The 26,381-nt window shown below is 41.6% G+C and overlaps 1 protein-coding gene across 1 annotated transcript; it reads right to left on the reverse strand.

The window, feature by feature from the left end:
* Positions 1 to 1,138: 1,138 nt before the first annotated feature.
* Positions 1,139 to 25,867, reverse strand: LOC117753412 (zinc finger matrin-type protein 3-like). Its single transcript, XM_034571489.1, has 2 exons — positions 25,688 to 25,867; positions 1,139 to 1,446 (listed from the first exon to the last, which is right to left on the reverse strand). The coding sequence occupies exons 1-2, from the start codon at positions 25,728 to 25,730 to the stop codon at positions 1,139 to 1,141; spliced, it is 351 nt and encodes a 116-aa protein (XP_034427380.1). The 5' UTR covers positions 25,731 to 25,867.
* Between the last annotated feature and the right edge of the window lie 514 nt (positions 25,868 to 26,381).

Here is a 26,381-nt window from a genome sequence, read left to right on the forward strand (position 1 = left end):
TTTTCATTGGATGGTAAAAGTTGATATATTGTAATTTTAGTCATATGCAGTTTGTCTGTGTATATAGCTGTAAAATACGCCTGAAGAAAAACTGAAATTGCAGAATAAATGCCAAAGGGAAGAAACAGCTTTTCTGTTTTGGTTCGTCTCCAAACTTAGGATCTTTTTGTTTTCTATGCATCATTAGGTTGTAAAATCTTCTGCATATGCAAAATGTCTCGATGTTAAGAAGCATGAGAGTCACTGTGCGTTCATATATTGTCGGGATGATCTGGAACAATTTGTTCCCTGGCAAAATTCGCGTGAACGCCGTCTCAAGTCCCAACAACACGGAGGAAACGGTCGACAATTTGCAGAGTAGCTGATGTCATCACTTATAAACCAATTAACATAATTCTACAATCAATTATAAATAATAGCTTCTAATGTGACCCTGTCAAAATGCACGTCACCAAAAGGTCCCTATGGTTTTTTCGTCCCTTTTCTTTGCTCTTAGTTATTATGCAAATATTGGATGGAGCTATCCAAGTATTATGCAAATGTTCTAAAAACACATATATAAAACATTTTGGTGACAGCGTCCATGATTTTTCGACATTTCCACGTCAAAGCACATGAACATGCTGAAGACAAAACAATTTCACAGAATCTCTTTCTTTCACTCGTAAACAGACATTCTATGAAGAAAAATTTATTAAAACACTGCGGATAAAAAAATAAATAACAGAAGCAGTGATGATAAAGCCGCCCCTCAGTAAACATCAATTTGAAGCACTTCATGATGTTCTCTTTTTGTTCAGAGTGGGTGATTAAACTCATTTTCAGGCAGTTTGTAGTGTGGTCAGCAAATATCAAAGTTATGAGTTACATTGGTGAGGGTCTAACACTTTGTTCATCTCTAATAATAGGCTGCATTGTCAGGATTCAACAGAAGTTTAAGTTTAACTTGTCATCAGACAAATGGTGCAGGTGTAATTAATAAAAATAAAAGGCTGCCCCGTCCCATTTAGATGATCCATGGGTCCTGATGATGTCTCACTGGTGGGGCCTCATCTCCTATAACCTGATTTTTAATATATAACTTGATTTAATTTGTTTAATGATCAAGACTCTCCTGAGTTTTAGCTGGTTGACAGACTTATTTCTCATCAAGTTTATCCCTACCTGTGCTGACGGCCTTTGCAAGTCGCCGCAGCCTCCTCTGGTGCGTCTTCCCTCTGTAGTGGATCTGGGCCTGGGCACTGGAGTTGAGCTGTATGTTGCACACCTGACACATGGTGGCGCTGCTGATGCTGTGTCGCCGCTCCCGTTTGGCCCTGTACCCTGCACCCACCTTCTTTTCCTCCTCCTCCTCCTCCTCCTCCTCCTCCTCCTCCTCCTGCACCTCCTGACTCTTGAGAGGGGGGCTGCTGTCCAGACTGTCGGGGCTCTTGGGGCGTTTCATATCTGGATGGAGAAAAAAAGGTCACGGAGGTCATTAAAGAGAGGATTAATTAAGAGACTACCTGGGTAAATAAACGTAAATATAAGAGTTGAAAATTAATGTGAATAGAAGGAATAAATCCCCCCCTTATAAGTGTGGTGTGTATGTTGTCGATGCCTCCACAGGGGGGCAACAGAGCAGCAGAAGAGAAGTACTGCTCTTTTTCTTTATTGCAATTTAATATGCATTTCTACAGTAAAGCTGAATTTCTCACTGAAGCAAACTGAGAATTCAAAGCTACACAAATAGATGCTTATCACTTGGACTCATTTATCCTTCGGCCACCGCGTTCTTTATCTGCACGTACACATTTCAACATGTCCAAACGCATGTGTTGAAAATCGTTGACATCCCATTAAAAAAGGGGCTCGAATAAAACATCCACTAGCTGAAAGGAGAGCGGTCTGTCTCTCAGGCAAACAACACAGCGTTACAACAGATAAGTATCTTGTTCCAGTGTCTCTCTGTTAATCAGACGATAAAAGCTGATTCCCGGGGTACACAAAGAGACATGTTTCTTTGTGAGAGCGCGCCGCCTTAATACCTGTAATGGCTGAGCGGTTATGGCAGACTGACAGCATAAATCAAGCTGCAGCTCAGCACGGGCTTCACTGTGAATGTGGAAATGTCACCCCCGAAAGTCTGAGCGAATTCGTTGCTTTGGTGCTGTTCATATGATAATGGCATCAATTAAGTCCTCATTGTGTTGCACATTTTATCCTCCGCCTCGCTGAGTGTACCCACCACCACCACCGCCGCCACCACCACCGCCGCCGCCGCCGCCACCACCACCACCGCCAACAGAAGCCATTATTTTTAAAATCTTTTCTGTTATAAAAATTCAATTTGTCTGGTGGGGAGATGAAAGTGTAATGGAAATGTGCTCACTGGAATCCATCAGCCTCCGACCAGCAACATGGACTTCAAAGCAGCAGCCCATCAACACAGATTTTTGAGGGTAAAGTCTAACAGTGGGCGAGTGACTGCTGGTGAAGGAAAGAAGAACATTTTCAACACAACCAGGTGTTAGTCTTAACCTTCACCGCAACACACACGTGCCGAAGAATTGTTCATCTGAATTTCAAAATGCAGAGAAGTAATGGGGCATGAAATCAACCGTTGTGTAGCAGCCAATCACACGAATGCTACAGGGTCACACGGTTGTAATGATGCCCTCATTTTATCTGACTATAAAAATGGTTTGACACAGACAATTGTGCAAAACAGGCTATCGTTAATTGACAAATCTGGCAGGTCACAAAATATTTAAACTACTTAACCTTTTATTGAACGTTTAAGTAAAAAGTCTCCTCATGAAACCACATTTAAATTTATTAGATCTGGATTTTTTTATTTGGACCCTTCCACAAAATTTAATGGAACTCGGTTCAGTAGTTTTTTACATAATCCTGCTGACTACCAAACAAATAAGATAAAAACGTAACATCCTTGGTGGAGGAAATAAAAGATTGTAACAACAGAGACAAAAACCTTGAAACACACAAATTCACATTCAACAAAATATTATTTCAGCTACTACTTGAGCTGTTACAAAGCTTTTTTCATTTTAGTACATCCAGTTCACTGCCTCTTATATCTGTGTGTCACCAAAGCATTTTCACAATACACTTCCTAGTCCATACATCAAGTGAAACCATTTTTCATCCTGATACATTGATTGTTTTCCTGTAAAAAAAAGAAACAAGCCCCGGGGCAGAGGCAGAAATACACTGCTGCTCTCAGACTGTCTGAGGTACAAATATGTCTCAGTTCAGTCTGGCAGCAGCTCAGACTTTCTCTCTCGCCTCCAAAGTCTTGAGTCTGTAAAGTCTGCCATCAAACCAGCGATGATGTTGAGACAGGGGTCAGTCAGAGCGAGGTGTGGGCCGTCTCACTCACTTTGAAGCGGTTTGCATCGACAAGCTCCCTCTTTTCAGGGATGAGATGGAAGGAGACAAAATCACCAGAAGTCGGTTTACTAATATTTGTGCCTCCGTGCCAGCAGCAGTCTCAGCCGAAGGCATTGAGTTGTCGGGTTGTCCCTCAGTCCGTCCCATTGTTGTGAATGTGATATCTAAGAAACACAGTGAGGGAGTTTCTTCAAATTTTGGAATAAAGCTCCAAGTGGACTCAAGGATGAAATGGAGGTCAAAGGTCATTGCAGACTCCTGAATGTGATTTGTTTCAGGAAATTCTTAAAATTTGGAAGAGAACGTTCATTTATACTCAATGATGAACGTTTTTGGCCAAGAAACAAAAATAAACACGCTAATTATGATCAAATATAGCACAAATGTCTAAGGGGGTAAAATAATGAAGTCATGACAGTTTACAGCCATGAATACATTATAAAATAAACATGTCTCACATACCATGCGTGTATGTGGGTATGAAGGGTTTTCTGACAAATACAGATAATAATTGCAGATATTAATCTTAAAATAAATAGGTTGGTCATATAGAAGTGGGAGTAGCATCCTCCTCAGTCTGCTGCTTTAAAGTTCTGCCATCGTTTTTTAGTCCAAGTTGAGCACTGTTCAGATGCTCCTGTTGGACGACGCCTAATAACTGTACATCGGTGCCACAACCCTCCATCCCACTAGAAACATCCGTCCTGCTGCCCTTACTCATCTTTATGTGGTCAGCTGGAGTTGGCAGCTGACAGACCCATTACCAAACAACTTTAAACAGGTTGCCGGCAGCCAGCAGCTGTTTGGTTTCTGGTGGCGCTCTGTACCGCGGCCAGCGCTGCGCTACGCTGCCGGTTTGGCACCTGAGTGGGCAGCTGGGAGCAGCACCCAGTCCTGTGCTGCAGAGCTGCAGACTAAATGGCTGAAGTGACTGGTGCTCCAACAGAGCGAAGTGTGGCACCTGCAGTCGGCAGCTGAGGGTCCATTCAGTTAGGACCTACACTAAAAGCCTTTCATCAGCCCTACAGGGTGTATTGCAAAGTGTAGCTTAACCACAGATCCTTTAAATCTATGATGATACTGGGAGGTTTATCAGAGGTTGTTGTTGAAACGAACACTGAGTCATTAACTCTCATGGTTGTAACTGTTTACCTTCACTGTGACCGACACTGAGTAGAATTCTTGATTATATGGAACTGAATAAGGCAAATGTTACCATTTTGCATGAATTTATCATTAATCTGCAATCAACATGTTGATCTTTTTATTATACCAGGCTATCACACAGAGTTTAAAGGCTCAATATGAAAAAGTAATATGTTTCTATATAAGGTTATTATTATTATTATCACCCGTTAATTGCCTTCATTGGTGATAAACATTCATTTCATTAAGCTGCATTAAGTCCCATTACACTTATTTATAAATATAGTTCAAATGTAAATTTGTTCTGCAGGTGCAAAGTAATGTTTTGCAAAGAGTTTCGGACATCTTATTTTGAAGGTATACATATACTGGTATTAATATCTATGCATTTGCTAACTGGAGGATTCATAGATATAGATTTATACAAAGTTCAAGCATTAGAAACTCAGCATCTTTATCTCTACACACAATATCTGTAGAGGTGTGGTCTTGGTAGTGAAAGCTGGTGTATGGTTTTACAGCAGCTCTTTAAATACCAGCACTCATCAGCCAGAATATAGAGCACAAGTCGTAAAGGCTGCTTTATATACTCCCTCTGACCTGACGCCCTTTATACTGTAAAGTAGAAATCGTAAACAAACACCATATACTAGGAGACGGGTGTTGGCTCGACCGCCAAAAACCTTAGGACAACGAAGAAACACTAGATACTGAGGTTAGCTTTTGATCGTCTCATAAAAGCCATCGAAAAATATTTTAACTAATGATTCTTCAGCCGACCAATCAAGACAGCAGATATTAAATCTATATATCTATAAACCTTTCAGCTGCCTTTAAGTGTCATGTCTTTGTTTATCACTCTAACTTCAGGCCAACAGCGTGCTCCACATCTTTTCTTTACGGCCTCACACAGCTGCATGGAAATGACCTGTCAGCTTCACAGTACTTTATCCGGGGACTCGCAGTGTGAAGTCCAACATACTGTGAATGAAGAGAGGACCAGGACGACCTCCAGCCTGAGTGCGTAGTGCACAGATTAGGTGTCTTGACGAGAAGAAAATCTCGGAGGGGAACAAAGTTAAAACCACAGATGTTGACCTGTTGTTTCAGTTATATCGCTGACTTCAAAATACAGTAGTTCGTAACTTTTTCAGTGATTATTCTTCATCAAAGCTTCCATTAAGCTCTTCTTCAAGCTAATCTGGCATGAAATGATAAAAGCTACCACCACCAGCAGCACCAGGTGGGCAGTAAGTTGACAGGCAGCGATAAAACTGGAAACACGCTCCGCCCATTTCCCTTTAAGTTGCCTATCTGAGCGATTTGCCGCCTGCCTTGATGTGCTGTTGTTTCCCGTCTGAGGCCGAACTTGTTTATCGCCGAGTTTTGACAAACGAGGGGCTGCTGCTGGAAAAGCTTTGGCACAGCGACGTCTGAAAAGAGTTATCTGGAGTAACACGCTGTCAGAGAGCTTTTTGAAAATATCGGCGTGTTCTCCAGGAACACGTGTGTGAAACTGTTGCAAAAAGAACTCTGAGGCTGAGGGACAGCTTTTCATTTTGACATACATGTTTTTAAGAAAACACCTCGATCCAATTTTAAAATCACTTTAATTGTATGATAAAATTACTTGTCAGCATGTGGATTATTGTCCTGTATTTCCTCAAGGGGACACGTTACACCATGGAACTTCTCTATATATAACTGCACTTAATTCCCTGCTACATTATAGGCTATCTATTACACTATAAAGGCTATGTGCAATGTAAGGTTTTTTTGTAATATTCTTTAACTGTACAATCTGCCATCTGTCTCTATACAATTAAAGCCTGCTGTGTTATTATTAATCACAGGCAACGACCTAAGAATATGTTTCAAAGAACCAGGTCCTGTTTTTAGACTGGCCTTTATGAATTAAAAAACGGAGAAAATTCAATTCCCCTCATTATTAATTCCCCTCAACCTGTGGACTTTCTGTCGAGGTGGCGTCCTGGAATGAACTGGTCTAATCCAGATGTGTCAAGAGGTGCGCCGAGGTCCGCGGCACCTACATGAAAGGCCCCTGTTAATGGGATGTTTTGGCAAAGACGCGTGCTCTTTCAAACATGGCTGCGCTCCAGACGCCGAGGCCAAGACGAGTTCCGCCGCTGCCACACCTGTCATCACTGTTCCATTACGTCGACAACAGACAGCCGCAGATTACATGATTGGCCTGGCATGAAAAAAACTGGGCAGTGGTGGAGTATCAGTAATAATCTTGTTGTTTATACTGGATAGACTGTATTTATCAAGCAATAACTGTGTCTAAATGTAAAAAAGAAAATAATTTCACGTTTTGTTTTTACAACCACTATATGCCCCACACACAAAGCACCAGCACCTACACAATTCATTTTAGTCTTCCAGTCAATTACAGCCGTGTCGCTAGGCAACCCTGCACATCCCATGTGAAGATTAATTTGAACCTTTTCCACATAAATTGCAGCTCAATTATGCTGTAATTTGTGTGGAAAGGGGGAATAAATGGACAAAAAGACACATTTCACAGAGCGGTGGCTGCAGAAACGTGCGCAGCACACACAGCGTGAGGTCTGCAGCAGAGAGCTGGAGGTGAGTGAACCCTGAAGTACGGTCTGATGACATATGACGTATTGATCTCTTCTCTGTGACATTGAGGAGCTAGATGACAGAACAATAGCCCAATGGGTGAGCTGCATGGAGCAAGGTTCACATATGCTCAACGTTTTTTTTTTTTTGTCGCTGACGTCTGTAACACGGTTAGTGCCGGTTCCAGTAATTAGCCATGACTACGGTCGTAGCAACAATCAGAACGTGTGTCTGTTCCCCTGAAGGTGGAAAAACAAACAATACAAAACAATCTGTTATTATTTCAACCTGCTGTTGTTGCTCTGGGGACTGAAGGCATCATGGACAACTGTGTAATGGGAACTCAAAAACCAACTCTGGGTCCTATACTAGTCATTTGTTTGTTGTGTTTTGTATGGAAGTGTAAAAGTTTATCTAGTGCCGTCTGATGTTCCAAGTCGCGTTTTGACTTTTTAAGATTTAAGACTACGACCTTTTCCCCAACCTTGACCAAGTGCTGTGAGAGACAGGACTGCAACGGTGGAGCAGGTGGGCTCAGAAAAAGGTTTTGTCTTGATTCACAGCAGGGGGTCAACAACAGGGAAGCAGTCAGGGGAGGCAAAAAAAATAAAAAATGTAATAGGGAGCAGGCAGGAATCGTTAATTAGAGGGATGGCAAACAGGGGAAGAAGCCGTATTCTACGATATGGAAGCACAGGACAAGACCTGAGGAATCATTTTGTATTAATCTGCAAATATTTCAATAATTGATTAATCATTTCAGTCAAAAATACCAAAACATCCTCTGGTTGCACCTTCTCCAATATGAGGATGTTTTATTTATTTCTTATAGTTGTTATACGACAGTGGACTGGGGGTGTTGGTCTGACACACATAATTTGAATATGAAAAATTACAAAATGTGAAACTTACAATCTTTTGTATTTTCCTGACATTTTACAAAATAAATCTGAATAATCAGCATAGAAATAGATCATTAGAACAATCTATAGCACAGTAGACAGAGTGGAGAGGTTGGTGTATGTGGCCATGAGAAGCAGGCAGGTTTTTGTGTAATAAATTAGTCAATAATAACAGTAATTAAATAACCAACTTACAAACCCTTGTATAATTTGCCTTGTCAGGAAGTGGTAAAATAAAAACTTTTCTTGGTAGTGAATTGATGTTTATCTCCGTTGTGCATGTGTAAGTAAAGATGACAAAGATCTCTTTGATAAGAGGCTCAAAGAGAAGCATGACTCACCTGGAAAGCTCAATTATGGATAAATGCAGAAACCCACGGCTTCGATTCAAGACAGCAGCGTTCAAAAACACACTGTTTCCCTCCGAACGCAACACAAACACAATATACAAACTGTATATACTGTGTGTACAGCATATAGATACAACTGTAATCCCACAGCGTGAGTGTCCGTTGTGTCAGATCTCTATGACAAGGTCATTCGCAAATGTTCCACTCATACAATGCGGTGATTCACTCTGTTAGGTAAGTGAGTGGGAGCTGTTGAGAGGGTGCATATTTTTAGTCTCTACATTTCCCTTGCTCTTATCTGGTACTGGGAACATGGGGCAACGACAGACGATACTGTATATGTCCACATACTATATGTAGGATGGAGGAAGTGACTTCTACTTTGCTCTGAGTCGACTCAGGGCTCCACTCTTTAATAATGAAACACGTCTGACCTGGTCAGTTGAAAACCCTCTGAACGTCAGTGGTAGCCTGCGATTAAAGATGGACCATGTATCTCCATTTCATTCCACTATACAATGCAAAATATCACGGACACGCCAAAGACGTCATTTGGAGCCAGAGTCTGTGATCGTGGGAAACGGCTGCAGGAGCGAGGTCCTGTTGACACTTACACTCGACAATTAAAACCAAGCGTACTGGACAAACATCAGTTGAATAAGATCTATCTAAAATATCAATGAGAAAAATGTATTTCACATGTACTTTGACGTTTTAGTTTGGTCCATGTCCCAGGCACTAACATGGAGGTGGCGGGCGGGGTTTATAACCTATATGCAGCCAGCCACCAGAGGGCAATTGAGACGCTTTGGCTTCACTTTTGGGAAAGCGTCATTTTGCCCAATTATATTTATTACAAGGATTATATTGAAAATAAAAGGACAGCCCTGGTAGCTCATGTGGTAGAGCACGTACCACTATGGCAGGGCTGAGTCCTCACTGCGGCTGACTGGGTTTAAATTCAGCCCACACTGCTTTGCTGCTCGTCATCCTCCCTCTCTCCATCAAATAATGCAGAAATGCTGAAAACAATAAAGATGGAATAATAAATAACAATTAAGGCGGAATACCTGTGTTCGTTTATTTTGTTAAAAAGAAAAATACTGATTATTAATACTGAGAGGTTATGATCAGAGTTTTCCCGTACGACAGAAATCTGGTGGCACAGAACGTGATGCTGACTCAGACTCAGATTATCTAGTAAACAATAACTCTGGCAACTCAGTGAAGCCCCAGTAGCACTGATAATTCATGTGAAAATCAACAATCATGTGTGTGAGTGCACACACACACACGCGCACACACACACACACACAAAGACACAGACACCCACCCACCCACCACTCTGGGGTAGCTTGGCTGGTTTCCCAACTAATGTCTGTTCTCGTCTGGCATCCATCTTCTAGACACCTTGCTGCTTTCGCCAGATAACATGCACCCACGTACACTAACATAGACACACTAACACACACACGTATACTAACATAGACACACACACCTCCATGTAGCAGGAGATTAGGTACCATGTTTAACAAAGAGGCAGAGAAGGTTTCTGACATGCTGGCTCTTTAATTAGACCACTGTTATCTGAGGACACACACACACACACACACACACACACACACACACACACACACACACACACACACACACACACACACACACACACACACACACACACACACACACACACACACACACACACACACACACACACACACACACACACACACACACACAATAGATCATCATTAAGAACAATAAGCTAATAAACTGAGTCATTTTGAAAACACACTCTGGCTAAAAGCGTTTGAATTCCAGGTTGTTGGCCAGCCGCAGTGAGGTGGCGTGACGGACAGATAAGTGTTGGAGCAGCCAATCAGCTGTCACCTTCTCTGATGTGTGGTGAGGCTCCACAGGCGCAGACGACCCTGCACGTCACTTCTTCGGGTGAGTATTGTTAAGTATCTACAAACATAATTTAAAACATGTCAAAAGGACAATCAAACCAGTGATGAATGACTGTCCAGGACATTTCGCACATTCCCCCTTGTGGTTCTCTATAGACGCACCGACCACCTGGTGACTTCAATATTCCTCTGAAAAGGCCTCTGCTCCTCCACGTTAAGACTCTCTGGTTCTTCCAACTTTAGTTTGAACCTGCTCACTGCAGCGATCCCACTCTTGACCTGATTCTGTCTCACGAGATGGACGTTCCTGATCGGACCGTCTCCCCTATCACATCCATTATGTCAGATCACTCTACCTTCTCAAAGTATTGAAGCAAAACTTGCACCTCTGAAGTGTCGCTGGTGATGATGGATTAACCAATAACATAAATGTAACTGCTGTTGGTCGGGGCTTCTTTCCACTGCAGGATTGTGCCTCAGTTTCCTGGGAACTGTACCAAACCTGGGCAGTCACAAAGGTCTACAGCCTGGTTCACTGAAGTAACACGTGCCCCGAAGCAGGACTGCAGCAGATTGGCTGTGTGTGCGCTGAATAACAAGTGTGCTCTGTCCGATGCTAGAGGAGAATATTTTTCATATAACCCTGGATTTATTTTTTGATACTGTAGCCAAATTTGCTAAAAAGAAGAGCCATTCATCAGCTGCTCATCCTATTTGGCAAATTACTTTTTTAGACTTTTTCTGCAGTAAAACAGACAAGATTAGTTTCTCATTCCCGGATTTTCTGCAGAACCAGTCGAGCATTATGATGGATCCCATTGGCGTTTCTGGAATCATCATCTAAGTTTGCGTTGGCGTGGAAACCAACCATCAGCCCCCTCGACCCTCTACCAGCGCAACCTTTCAAAGATATCTGGCCAATTTAGGGACCTACAAGTGTTATATTACGTTCAAAGCCAAGTTTCTAATTTTCAAAAGGTGCTAGAAAGTTGTGTCTCGGCAGCTTTGGCTTAATGGCAGAACTGTGCACTGTAATGTAAACCTTAGGAACCTATTATTAATTAGATATGAAAATTTAAAAAATCTATACAAACACTATTAACTTAGGCAGGATATATTACAACAAGCAAATAATAATCAATTAAAGCTGCAATGATAAGTCAGTTAGTTTTTTTCAATTAATTTTATTCAGTTTTTCTTAATTGCACTAGAGATAAAAACAGAAACAAAACATTTGAAGGCGTCGTTTTTCTATATTTTATGGCATCGTGAAAACAGAGTTTATTTCCAGGCCTTTAATCATTGAATTACTTTTATTGAACTTTCCAAAATGGCATCTTTTTAATTGTTACCACTGTTTTCTTAAACGTCGTTACTTTGGTGGAAGGAACTAGAAACAAATCAAAACATAAGTCACTCAGTCGTCATGTCTATTTAAAATAAATCTGTGTCCTTGCACCTAATCTCCTTTCAGCAAAAAACCTTGACACTTCCACACGGAGACAGTTTTGTGCTACACGTGAGCAGGTGCTTAGGAAGGACTGACAGAATATAATCTCCTTCCTCCAGGTGGAGTCTGTCGTGTAGCAGGAGGCTTGGCTGACAGACAGAATTCACTGTCACATGGAGGCAGACAATACACAGGGAAGAGTTTGTCCTGGTTAACTTAAGTTTTACCAGAGAAATACTGAAGTCCATCATAGTGCTGTTACCAAACCATGTTAATTCACTCTTTAGTTAAATATCAATTTTTCAAAGCAAAGCAAAAAGGTTATATATTGTCAAAAAGATCATTTTTCCACCATCCAAGAAGTTTCCTTCTATTTCTTATGGTCAGAAAATCAAGAGACTCCATCACAATGTAAACTTTGACCACAACAATGAAGCAGATATGACGCTTAGTGTGTTTCAAGAACCTACAAGTTTAATTTGATGCCATTTGGAAATAATTGTAAAAAGACAAACGAGAGATTTCATGTTAATAAGGAAAATCTTGTGGGGGAAACATTGTGGAGGCCTAAGGGTTTAAAGGCAATGACCATGAACTGTTCCACTTTGAGTTGTGCTGGGGACATTTATTTCATGTCGCCCCATTATGCCTCTAACCCTAATGCCTCCTCTCCACTATTCATCATTCTTTAATGCAACGTATTTTCAATATTATAAAGCAAAGAATTAATAAATAGCACTGACAGGACAAAAGGGACACAGGAGTGGACACATCATTGTGGCTAAACCCCTTGGTAAGCATTCAGCAGCTCTGTGATAAAAAAAGGAAAAAAACAGAGGTTGCAGAGGACATGAGATCAAGCCAAGGTCAAAGAATGAAGACTGGTGCAGGAGGAGAGGTCCCTAAATAGGACAGAGGAACTCAAAACTATTTTTACATGCAAACTAAAGGTAGAAGGTATAGACCTACCGACACACAAAAAAAAACCCGAACCTATAAGGAAAGTAAACTACGAGCAGAAGTGACGAATGGGTAAACTGGGACATTGGGGGGAACTTGGAAGGACATTTATTTTTTTTTTATCTGGAGGGAGAAACTGCACTTCAACCAAGGGCAACAGCAATTGTGGGCATCTGTCATCGGCCATCTGGGAGAGCCCTAAAGCTGCTGTGGGGACGAAAGCAAATGTGACCCGAGCATGAACGACAGTAATGTAGTGAACCACCAACAGCGCTTCCAGTCACATGCAAACAGAGGAAAAACAGCAATGACCGTACAGAAGTCAAACCAAGAACTCGTATGTTATAAACCAGGAGGATTAAACTATTCATGATGTGTTTTCTTCAGGTTCTTCTGGTTTCGTTAAAGGATAAATGATGAACTTTCTAACGAGTCAACCGCCAGGAAACCCACATTTATTTGTTTACTTAAATTTAAGTTTACTGGGACTCTCTTATTGTACGCCAAGGCCCACTAGTCCCAGTATTATATCCAATGAATCCAGATTTTCATAAATATCAGTCTCAAAAACATTTTTTTCATCCTGCACCCTGATTCAGATCCACACCAAACATTAAACTGGTTCTTTCCTGACCTATACCGCATCTTTCCACCAAGATTTGTGGTTTCGGTTTTAGGTAATCCTGCTAATTTACAAACCATCAACCAACAGACAGGGGTGGAACCGTAACCTCCTTGGTGGAGGTATGAAATTCTGAATTTTGTCGATCATGATAGAAAACCAAAAATACATAAATTGGCTAAAGGCTGTGTATATATACGAAAGCTTACCAAACCTATTCTACGCTAAATAATTTTAATGACCAAACTTGACAATATGTGAGTTTATAAATGGCTTTGTCCTCCTACCACCTACTAAAAGATAATTATGTTCAGTTTCAAGGGTTTTCCAGGCACTTTGAGGGACATTCTCCTGTGATGGATTAGTTGAGACAACTGTCCTGCTCTCTTCCTCTGACAGGGACATGTGGGCTGGTGAAGACTGAATCCGCCTGCAGTCAGATATAATCCTCCTTTTCCTTCCATGCTCAAAATAAGACTTGACCTAAATTCTCTTTAATAGTTTTAGATACATTTAACAAGTGGGAGCTTATTGCGAGAATTAGCAGTGATGCCAAAATAATATGCGTCGGTGAAAATCAAGCTATTCTCTCCTATGGTTTCCATAATGACAAGGAAATGAACACAGTGGCTGCTTGGAGAATAAGAGGATTTTTGTGAATTCTTTTGCTATATAATACAAACAGTAATTCAGATATAGGTCATCTGTGGTTATACATCCAGACACACTTACACACACACACTTACACACTCACACTTACACACTCACACACAAACAGTGTCACCGGACACGTGTGTAAACTCAGATTGGGTAAAAACAACAGAATGTGCAGCCTGAATGATAGAGACACTGACAGAGCTGACACTGACATGTATGAAAAGACCCTAAATGATCACTGTAAGCTGACTTAGCTACACATGCCCCCCCCCCAACCGGTCTGACTGCTAAGTACCACCCCCGCCTTATTATCGGCCAGGAAAACCCCTGTGATAGTGAGCTAAAGATTTTGGGGTTGCCGAGTTATTCAGAGAAAACAAGCAATTTAAAGACTTGACCTTGGGATTTAAGAAACTGAAAGAAATCAATCAATATCATTGATTAATCAACACTTTAAATCAATGCAACTGAGTGTTAGTTAAAGCCAAAGTTCAAGTACACACAAACCATCCTATTTCTTTTAATCGCCGCTGTTCTATTGGAGCTTTTCTTTACTTGACAGAGTTCGAATGGTGAGGACTGACTCCTGGGACGATATTAAAAGAGTTCAATGTGATATTTATGGAGAAAAGGTCGTTATTCAAAGGTTTCAAGTTTCCGACAGTCTTCACACGCTCAACCCGCTGTCTGGATTAACAACATACATCTTGTTTATAAATAGTTGTTCCGCCTTTAACATAGATTTCAAACTTCTGCTCCAAATGCCAACTTTACCAAAGGCATAGGTCAAACTGTCTAGGCAGTGGGTTGTTGGGTCCATTATTACACATCATGATATAAATTCTGAAAATAACCTTGGATCAGAAAACAACCCTGAATATCTAAGGAGGACTGTCCTTCTGCCCTGGCACTGACACACGGGTGTGAACACATGTTTACATTTGGAATGGAGCCCTGGGCGGAGCAGGGTTAAGCCACTTTCTGACGGTTTTCCCTTCGGGCTTCGTGCTCCTGACAGCTCTCAGATCACAAACTGCATGACACTGATAAAACAGCTGAAGCCGGCACACGTGACATCTCAATCACAGAGAAAATGCACCTAATCTCAGTCTGTCTCTGCTTTCGTTTATTTCCTTTTGGGCTTTGGCACCAAGTTTATAGTCCCACCGTTTCTGGCACGAAACCACAAAACGCTTATTATGTTTACGCTAAATGATGACATGCCAAGTGGAGAATCCTTCCACTTGGAGGCGAAGCATGTGCTGTCCATGTGGAGTGTTGGCAGGAGGTGGGAGGAGGGACGCATGGGGGCAGGGATGACTAATGTGGATGACTAAGAGATGTATTCAGGGTGCAGTTCCATGTCATTTGTCTTGGCCTCGTCTATCCCATCAGTTGATGAATATTGTGTCGAGCTGATAATGAAAACGTTGAAATCCCAGTGTAATGATGGGGATTTTAATTTTGATTTCTTTCCCTTTCTCACATGGATAGCCTTGGGTTAGCAAATGGAGAGAGCCTACTTGAACTATATGATCGTTGATAACATAGTCAGGGAATATTAGTTTTTTCCTTGTGGAATGGTATTTTTCCTTAAAACTAGAAAGGCACATACATTCCCCTTAAATTCAATCAAGCTGTCGCCACATTTCACACACTCATAGATATATCAGTTTCCTAAAGTGCCAGATTTGTTTTCATCAAGATCCATGAATAAAAGCCTAATAAAACCTACATATGTACAACAGGAACAACAGAGTACTTCTTCCCGTGTGTAAGCTTTGCCATACTCAACGTGCTGTGTGTTATGCTGATTCCTGACTACCTGCATTAGCAATTATCCTAACAAACCTGAGATTAAATTACTTTCCGCTGCAGTGAGAATTGCTGAGGTCTCTCATCACACGGCGAAGAAATTCAATGCTGTTTTTCTGCAGCAAATCATCCCCGGCGCTGACAGATGACTGCAGATAAGATCACCGCTCATTCTCACTCCAGTTCCCCTCATCATCCGTCCTCCGAGTTCTTTTCTGTGCCTACGACTCCTATTGGAAACCCGACAGGCTAAATTGGATAGACTTTTAATTGGGTGCTACTCCCCAGGTAAAATGGGTTTAATTGAGTGAATTATCTCCCTGGCTCCTCGTGGTGGAAGGGCAAGAACGAGCACATGGGCAACAAATAAACCAGTCAGTTAAATCAGTCTGAATCTAAATCCTAACGGCCACTAAAAGAAAAGACTGTGAGGTCGTTAAGGCCGTCAACAAATAATATCAACGTAATGTAAATGTAATCTGTGGCCTCAGTAGTTTTAGTGTTCGAGGTTTAATTGAAGTTGAAGTTAGTCATTTAGAATAAAAGGTGATTACAACTGGTTAAAACTGCTTCGGTTTAAAAAGTAACTAACAAAAACCATCATCATGGAAACACCTTACACCACTTACTCCAGTAACTTAATCATAAGCTAATGTCCCAATGAAATACTAAGGTAATTCTGAGTGTAAAACAAACTTGTGAGCAAGTATATGACTTTATGTTATATATAGTTATATATAGTTGGTGAGCAACGTACAATAGATTTTAGAGCCTGGCCGATGCAGATACTGACATTAGGGAGTAATACAGATATCCATCGATGCATATATATCAATGAAATAATTTGGGGATGATTCCTAAGATGTTTTAATCAAACGCTTGTGAAACAGAAATGTAACTGAGGTTTGATGTGCAGTTACTGACACGTCTGTGAAAAGTCTCACATCTGCTGATTTTGATCAACTAATCCATACATCAGTCGGGCTCGAGGGAACAATCGTCGTATGGAGGAGAAAGTAAATGCTGTAAAATTTAAACGATTAACTGAAAGTGAACCTCAGACTGCTTTTATTCTCTGTGGCATCATCACTAAACATAAACCCTTTCATATACAAGTAGTCATGTGACCTATTGTTGATACACATATATTGAACTCACATTGAATTTGCCCGTTTCCTTTGCGTCATCAATTACTCTTGGTTTTACCCAAGTTTTGAATTAAATATCAGATGTACCATAATAAAGAGGATGACAAAGGCCAAACTAATGACCTATATTTTATTTTCTCATTACAAATGTAGGGTATAAATCATCAAATTCACCACTCCTTAAACTCTTATGTGCAAAAACATAAACTGCTGTATTGTGTTTGTATTTTAGGAGACAAGCTCCAGTGGCGGCTGACAGCTCAACTTTCTCTCGGATGAAATTCAAGACAAACAGTTCTTAAAGTTAATCTGCTACTTCACATTGTGCACAAAGCATTTTCTTTACTATAGAAAATGTAGCAAATATCAGGTCTTAACATCACAGTGAGCTTTCATGAAATTGCAAAAGTCTCAAAAAAATATATTCTGCTGGTGGTTTTAGCCAAGTGAGCGGTGATAATAAATCGTTGATTGACTGAACGGTCCGGGGGCCTCGCCATCAGCGACCTGTGATTCAGCCGCGATTGTAACAGACGGCACAATACGAGCAGCAGAGCGCTGCCATAATGGCTCCTTCAATTAACGACCATTTAATGTAGCCTGCTTGACTGGTCTTTGTGTTCAGCAATAAAGGACATTAGAGAGAATATAACACACCACTTAATGGCGGAACCAAGAAAAATAATTTCAGAGTAAGGGGCTGCATGAAGAATCGGGAGTTGCTTGATCCGAGGAAAAACCAGGGTGGATGGAAAAGAGTTTTAAAAATGGCAGAGCTTGACTTTCAGTTTCATCACCTGAGACTCAATCTATTTTAACTGCAGGGCACAGGGACTTATTTCTCACTGTATCTGAAGGAAATTTAATTCATTATCATCACTATCTACAGCTACGTGCCAAATTTGTATTTCTAAAACAAACAGACACAACAATGCTGTTTTGTATATTGGCGTCTATACCAGTAATTACCCTATTGTACACAGCAGGAAAACACACACACACACACACACACACACACACACACACACACACACACACACAGAGTACAAATTTACCCTCTGGACATGAAGGCACATGGAATATGCAATAGGTGGGAAATATTCAGCCGGAGAAAGAGAAAATCCATCTGCAGCAACGCACCATCAAGGTGACCCCTCCCTTCTTCTGGAACAGGTTCATTTCCTGCTCTGGTAACTGGGGTTTTGCCTGTAAGAGCTACAGGAAGAGAAGAAATGCCAAAACTGGTCGAGCAGATCTTTCCTCTCCTCATAAGTTCACACTGAACGGGAGAACATACCAGCAAGTGTTTGGGTTTAGTATTCAATGACCTAATGATGAATTATTTCATAGATTCTCTGTGTGGCATCATTTGTAGAGAAGTGGAGCGGTGACCTCCAGGACTAGAAAACAAGTCGACCAACCAACGCACCATGATGCACACTGCATCATGGTACAACATTTCTGGTCAGGTGAGGAAAAGAATTCGGTACATAATTTCAAAAAGGCCCTGAATCCTCACAACAACACCAATAATTCCACTGTTACTAACACCCTAATCCCAGCTATGTTTCATATTACATTTCTGTGAAGTAAGAGCACTAAAATACTGCCTTCCTTTCTAAGCACTGAATTCTAATTTAATTGTTGAATCATGACACCAAGAATCAAATCACTAGATTCCTAAAGAACCCCAGCGCTATGAAACTAAGGATTTGGTTCTCTGACAGTAAAATGCTTATGTTAGAAATTGTATTGAAAGAATAGTGAAAATTTGAAATATTAGTAGTAAGAATATTAAATCTGCAGTTTGTGCAAATGTATAGTTTCCCTGTGAAGCCTAAAGAATATGTGCTTACATGCATTTGACATAAATCTTATTGATAAAATGGAGTGAAATGATGCATGAGTACTGTGTCTGAGGAATTATGTTCATGCCCGTTATAAAGGACATTTTCTTTGTGCATTCTCACAACCGCACACACTATACGTGCACATACAACACACTCACACACGCAGGTGGGCGTTCACACACCTATAAGCAATACACACACACATACAGAGAGAGAGGCCCATTTTCACACTGCTGCCTGCTGTGTTGAATCTGTACCTGCAATCCAGCCACAGAGGAATAGAGAGGTAATGGGCCGCACACAAATTCATCTTCCCACACAGCCGACGAGGTGTCTGTCCGTCGCTCTGTCCACACGACGAGGACTCAAAGAGCAACTGTCCCCTGTGCTGCTGTGTTACACACAACATGCTGTGTTTCTAAATCAATGTTAAAATGTGAAAACATCGGCAAACAGCATTTTGGAGAAAATGTGAGAGCAGCATGAGGCAGGCATTCGAGCGGCAACTTAAAAAAAAAAAAAGAATAGAGGGGGGAAAACTTAGACTGTACATAAAAATGGATGAAGATTCTGAGTCCAGAAAGTGAAGCCAATGTGGAAGTGCCCGAAACATGTATTCTCTTTAATGACCAGCAGAGGGTGACTCCACTGGTTAAATACATAAATGAGAAAATGACCCTCAGAAAACAGTCAAACATTTAAACAGTATCTCTACTGTTCAAGTCTTCTTTAATACAGCATGATGTTCATTTAGTAAATTATGGTCCAATTTAAAGGCACAGGGGGCATGGATACTGTGTGATTGATAGCTCCTACCGTCCAATGGGTGTAGTTGGTTTTAATTAGTTATTTGATGCTACAAAAACGCTACAACTCGTAATTGGTCGAGCTGGATGGGACCTCCCCTGGCTAAAAAAGTCCAAGATGGCGGCAATATCTTATCTGGGATATTCTGGCTTCATTTCTGGATAGTAGGAGAAAGTGGAGACACAACATCCATCTTTATATACAGTCCATGATTTCTAACTTTGCAAGGATTAATGAATTTCAAATGGACGTTTGTTTGACATACAGTATTTATGTTGTTTATTTATCCTCAGGTTGATTCTTCCACAGGCGCTTTAATGGGAGAAGCAGATGATCCCAGCTCAGGGAAGATGATTCATGCTTGCCAGCGTAGTGATACACGTTCTCACTGAACGTGTAACTGAACATTGACTGTATCTTAGCACAGAGCCAGTCTCTCTTCAGTTTATTACAGCCCAGTATTGACCAGCCAGTGTCGTGTCATTACATGGCTTTTTGTTTGTGGGCGTTGTGACATTGTCACGGCACCTTGGTGGGATTGTTTTCCACCCTGAACTGCAGCTGATAACGCTGTGTTGGGAGGGGGGAGGTCAGGGGGGGGGGCCGGGGAGGTGGCGTTGCCCTGTCTTCACTTCTAATCAGTCAAATAAAGATCACAGTTATCTGTCCAGAGGCAGGTTTAAGCTGTGTGAAGGAGACTGTCATCTGACTTGTAATGACACAGCCCCGAGAGCCATTACGTCTTTGATGGTAGACTTAAGCAGAAATCCATTTCAGTGTATCAGAGGAGACAGGGGCTCAGAGAGGGGGGGGGGTTAGGGAGGCGCAATCTGTTGTGAGTCTGTTGTGATAAGGTGTTCGCCGCACACACCATTTACCGGTGGAACATTCCAGCGGGTTTGAAAATTTCACCCGCAGTCCATTTCAAATTATTACCCCATGATGGATGCGCGGAGAGAAGACAGACGTGCTTCCTCTAAAAACATTTGTCGTCCTAAGCGTCACTTTTTTTCCCCGCTTCTGTCAGAGTCCAGATGAGAAAATGTGTGTGTTCGACGCAGGCAGGAGGGGCAACGACAAAAAACCCTGAGCAGAAAATGGCTGCTGTGGAGAACTGCGGTGAACACACCACCACGGTCTTTCCTACATTTTATACCACTGCTCTCTCCTTTGTTTAGATCCCACGAAATAAAATGGCGTGTCCAACAGAGCTGAAACAATTAAGTCGACTGACGAAAATAATCTGCCGCTATTTGGGTGATGGATTAAGATGCCAAGCATTTTATGGTTTTGGCAGGAATCTGATTTTTTTTTGCTTTTCTTTATCGTATATACATTGGATACGTCTTTGAAAAATATTTGAAGACCAACGGTGGAAGAGGTGGAGCATAAGCGTCTAGACTGACGAAATAGAGAAGAAGAAATTATCGCTGTTTCCATCACTGCCAATCGGAGGCGGAACTGATAAAAACCCCACTGCAGAGTCATGTGACGTGGGAGTGAGTGGCGATTGAATCCATTTCTATTATAGACAAAAGCCGGGTGTTATTGGGGTTTTCGACTGGTGGAAAAGGGGCTCGACAATAGAGACAATATGTTTGTTTAAGTTGGAGACAATAGCAGACACACACCCCTACAAAAGCACCGAGAGGGACTGGTCTTGAAGAAAAATCTTTGCTTCACCGATGACAAAAAGCAATATTCCTCACATGTCAACAAAAAAAAAAAAATGCTTTGTGGGCAATTGTTCAATCCTCGGTGGACTTTATCAGCAGGAGCCACAAGTCCATTGACAGTGAAGGGCTGGAGCTCAAGCTGCTCCCATCCCAATCTCGTTCCACATGATTATTCTCAATTTCACAGCTGATGGTTTTCACCGAGACAGACGGCGGCAGCCAAATGCCAAAGTACAGAGGAGAGCGCTCGGAGGTATAGGAGAGAAAGTTAGAGAGGGAGCGGAGAAAAAGAAAAAAAAAAAAATAGGAGGGAGATAACCTGGTCACTCAACTTCATCAGTAATATTTGGAAAAAAAATAATATGTAAAGGTGACCTAGTGCCGCAGGAGCAGGAGGGTGAGGGATGTGAGGCGCTGAGATCTCAGGTCTCACAACACAAGCTATGATGTAAACCTGAAGAAAAACAGAATTACTGCCTGCAATGAGTCCAGACTCATAATGGTCCAGACTCATAATGGTCCAGACTCATAATGGTCCAGACTCATAATGGTCCAGACTCATAATGGGACAGTTTTCAATATGGCAGCACAGAAGATCTGTCGCTGCAGTTTCAAGGTGGGCACCAAAGTTTTGTGTCACCAATGCAGTATTTGTGCAAATGTGACATATGGTGGCAATCGCCTTTTCTGTTACTGAGTTATGATATTAAATAATGGCCATGAAGGCGTTTTTGCTGAATATTAAGTTTTTACAGTGAAGTTGACCTTTAACCATTTGGATAAAATATTTTTCATTATTTTATACTCAAAACATGTTTTGACTAAAGAAATGCAAACAGGACTATTTAAAGAGCATATTGCTTATTACATGAAAACAATACTCACTGTTACATGAGTTAAATGTTAAATTGATTGTGTATGTATGGTGGGCGTAATAAGCTACTGCTTTAGCCTACACCACACATATGTTTTCTAATATTTATGTTCTGTTACCTTATCGCTTCATTGCTTTGTATCAAATGTCTCAAAGGAATTGTTCATGTGGACTGAAATAACCAGAATAAATGGAGGAATGAAATGGACCAACAAATTTATTCACAAAAGGCAAACAAAAGCACAATTAAAGTGCAATTCAAAGCTTTTTAAATAAGTGTATTCAGATCATTCTGAAGTCCAAGTGAACGGTTGTGCAAATCCTGAGATATCACGTTTACGAGAATGAAACAAACACAAAAAAACAAAACAAAAAACAGCTGCTCATGATCCTCGTTTAATCTTAAATTAAATTCTACAGTTTCAATATTTCCGTTATTCATACATTGACCTGAAATGTCTGAACTCAGCCCCCCCCCCCCCCCCCCTGCTGTGATGAACTTGGCTCTGTAGGTTACACTGAGTCAGTCCCACCTACACTACAGCTGTAAATACTCACTAAATCTTCAGCTATTCACTTCTGTCTGAGTAATGTTTGCTCAAAACTACTGTGTCCAGTTGTTTAAGGAAATTGTTCAGGCTTTCTTTAAAATTATATCATATATTTGTGACCTGCTTCTTAAGATTTTGAGAAATCGAGTAGTGAGAGACAGAATTATAAAGAAAATAAAAAAAATACACACTATTGCCAAATTTGTGGTGTATGCTCAAATCAAAGTCTGCCCAAAATCCTGTTTGTCAAAACGTTCTGAACCCAGACCAGCCTAAGGACGAGAACATATTTGCTGACCTGGAGCCAGTTTCACTGAATTTAAAACCAGCAAACTGAAATTTACGAACAATGCATGAGCATGTAAAAGCTCTGTGAGACATTTTTTTTATCAAATGTATCTCAAATTTGTGAAACTCTGGCACCTTTTGTGATCTGCATGAAACAGGCCTCCAACTCCCCACAGTAAATATTATTTCTTGGAAGCTTATCTTCCAACGGCCTTTAACAATATGCATTCATGAAGCACTGGGCAGTCGTGAAAAACAATTTGCAATAACCTGCTGAAATGTTGAGAGTAAACCAGACCATTCAGGTTATTTAGCTCTGGCCCGGTTTTGATTTTCCTGGTCACTAAAATAGTCTTTTATTATCATTATATTCTCACTTCTTTACAAAGCTTTAAATTGTGTTATTGTGTATGTCTGTTGGGAGCAGGCTGCTGTCAGTCTATTTCTAAAACACTTTTAATGTAATAGGGAAAATCCTGTGCATGAGATATGCTACCTAACTAATCCGCTTTGCATTTCTTTAGCTCGTCAGCCGTTTCTGTGATTTCAAGTCCTCATGCTGCATGGAGAGTGTGATATGGCCCAGTTGTGTCCACACCTAAGAGCCCAGCAGAATCACAGAAGGTACGGGGAAAAAAATGAAATAACTGAGAAACTCTCCCCAGCCTCACACCGGAGGAGTGCTGGTGAAAATTACAGCTTCGCACTGGGGAGTGGGCAGTAGGAGGCGCGGGATTTGATGAATCAAGGACCTTTTGTTCACTGCGCAAATGACTGCTTGCATGTTGTTGGAGAGAACATCTCTCCGGTGGTGCAGCGGTGCTTGGCAGGCAGGCAGGCGGCAGGCGGGCGTCATTTGGAGCCATTTGGGTTTGAAGCTGACGCAGAGCGGGACTGAGGAGAGCAAGGTCATTGTAAGATGATGCAGAAGATGATGATGTGGCCACTGCTGGGTGTTTAAGTGGGTCTGCTCTGCCTGAATCGAGTAGAAGCTGAGTACGGTACGGCAGCACTCACGATAATGACACACACACACACACACACATCTACTGAAAGGTTGGGGGACTGAGCCATTACAGGCAGATCTGAGGTGAGTTAGATGCAAGTAAGAGTTCACGCATTTCCGTCTTGTGAGGCCATTTCAATTCTTTCAGCTCAGTATTGATTAAAGATAATTGATCAATCAAGGACTGAGGATATTTGATGAGCTCTTAGAAAAGCCGGGTTCAGGTTAATTGGAGAATCGGAATTGGACGTGGGTGTGAATGCTTGTTTTTCTCCATATCTTGGCCCTGTGATACGCTGCCATACCCTGCCTCACACCCAGTGTCAGCTGGGATTGGCTCCAGCTCCCATCGCCACCCTCAATTGAACCAGTATAGGGGGTAGATGGATGGTTCTTTAGAAGGACGACCCTGCCTCACAACTTAAGGAATAAACCCCGATAACTGATTCGACTGAGGAATAATTGTCAATTGGACACTAAGAAAACCGGCAGTGTCGTCTGTGGTGCGTGCAGTTAAAGTTATTTTTCATCTGTAACCCTTTGTCTAAATTCCCTCCTCAGAAGCATCTGAAAACAGGTACAGGTACAAGCACACACACAATCACATTTCCCCATTCAAAAATGCACACAGCAGCACAAACATGCAGTCACACCCTGACTGGGAAGAAGCTGACAGACCCTCAAACGTCAGGGTTTAAATAATGACTCCATTCATCAGCCCATTAACCCAGATAAATACCATTTACCTCCATTAACACAAGCACGACTGTCAAGAAAAATAATTTCCACAGAAATAATTTGGGCAGCCGGTGTAGTAAACAACTACAAACACATCGGTGGACGGGTTACTTAACCTTTGGATCTGTTTGGATCTGAATCGACTAAATCTTCTCATGATTCAAGAGGATTCACGATATCACTGCAACGGCTGTTAACATGAAATCATTTCAGATAAAAAGACACAGCTCCAGGCCTTATATTCAAATATTTATACATGTTTAAATATACAAATATTTAAAGATCAAAAACAATAAATGTGGCAAAAATGACATAGGTGTGTTTGCAATATGGTCTGTGATACTGATTCTGACTTTTTGGTTGCACAATTTGAACACGAGACAACAGGGTGTGTTTTTCACACAAAGGATACAACTGCAGGTCCCATTTTTATGCCAAGAATTTAATAAAACAAACATTTAAAGATCCAAAATAACAATAATCATGGCAATAAATGACTTACATGCCTCTGTCAATTGGTCTCTTACACTCATTTGGACTTTTTGGTTGAAAACCATCAGGGACATGAGTAATGAGGTTGAAGAATAGCAACCTCTCTTAGATGAAGGTGTCTGGAAGAGGTCAACAATTAAAGAAAGGATTTGAAATCCTCCTCAAATATTCCCAGTAACTTCTTTCCAAACCTACCACCACTGTTTTCCTATAAAAGTGCACAGAGCTGGATCAGAGTGGAGGAGATGTTAATGTTGGAAAAGTGAGACACTCTGTTGCTCTCATGTGATGAATGAAGTGTCTGCTCGTCACTACAAACACTGTTGGCAGGATTGTGACAGAAAGAGGAGACGCGCTAAACCCACAGACACGAGCAGCGAGCGCGTGTCTACATTTACGCACCATTACGCACGTGTCGGGACCAGAGGAGTGTTTGGTTTCTTACCTGCGTGACGCGGTGTCTCTTCTGCTCCGTCCTCTCGGTCCATGTCCACTGGCACTGTGACTGTGACGAGCTCAGCCGCAGGTTCCGGGTCCCGCGAGACCGTCAGGGAAAGGATCAAAGCACGCGGGGGGGGGGAAGAGTGTGCCCGCGCGCGCCTGTGCCGCCGCTTGCACGCGCGACCCGAGAGATGCCAAACGACTGCGCGCGGTGATGAGAGAGAGAGAATGAGAGAGAGAGAGAGACAGGGAGAGAGGGAGGGAGGGGGAAGTGTTTGAAATGGTTTTCATTTTCCTTTATTGGACCATTGCATAGAAAACACAAGTCAAACTAAACCCATCACTCAAAAAAACCAAAGAAATATAAGCAAAATCTACAAAACCAATCAATCAGTACATTTCTCTGATTAAAAATGAACCACCAGCTCTTCACCGCCCCCAACTCAACATGAAATACCCCCCAAAGTCCATCTGTGACCAAAGGCCTGTATATTGTCCACCATTTTGTAGAATGAGTTCAGAGGTCGCATCCTTCGTCGGCTGCATTCGACTGTCCCAATTCGAAGGCTCCTCCAAATGCGGCCTACAAATGTGTCCTTCCAGCCCCGAGCAGCGAAGGCTCCACCCGGGCGGATCCTTCCAGGCCCAACACATCCCATGATTCATTGCACTTTAGTGACAAACTGTTTTTCATAGAG

The sequence above is a fragment of the Hippoglossus hippoglossus genome, chromosome 19 (genome assembly GCF_009819705.1).
Source record: "Hippoglossus hippoglossus isolate fHipHip1 chromosome 19, fHipHip1.pri, whole genome shotgun sequence".
NCBI lineage: Eukaryota > Metazoa > Chordata > Actinopteri > Pleuronectiformes > Pleuronectidae > Hippoglossus > Hippoglossus hippoglossus.

Coding starts and splice junctions, on each gene's coding strand:
- LOC117753412 (XM_034571489.1), bottom strand. CDS start 25,730: ATGGACCGAGAGGACGGAGCAGAAGAGACACCGCGTCACGCAG. Junction 1,447..25,687: donor AGAGACACCGCGTCACGCAG/GTAAGAAACCAA, acceptor TTCTCCATCCAG/ATATGAAACGCCCCAAGAGC.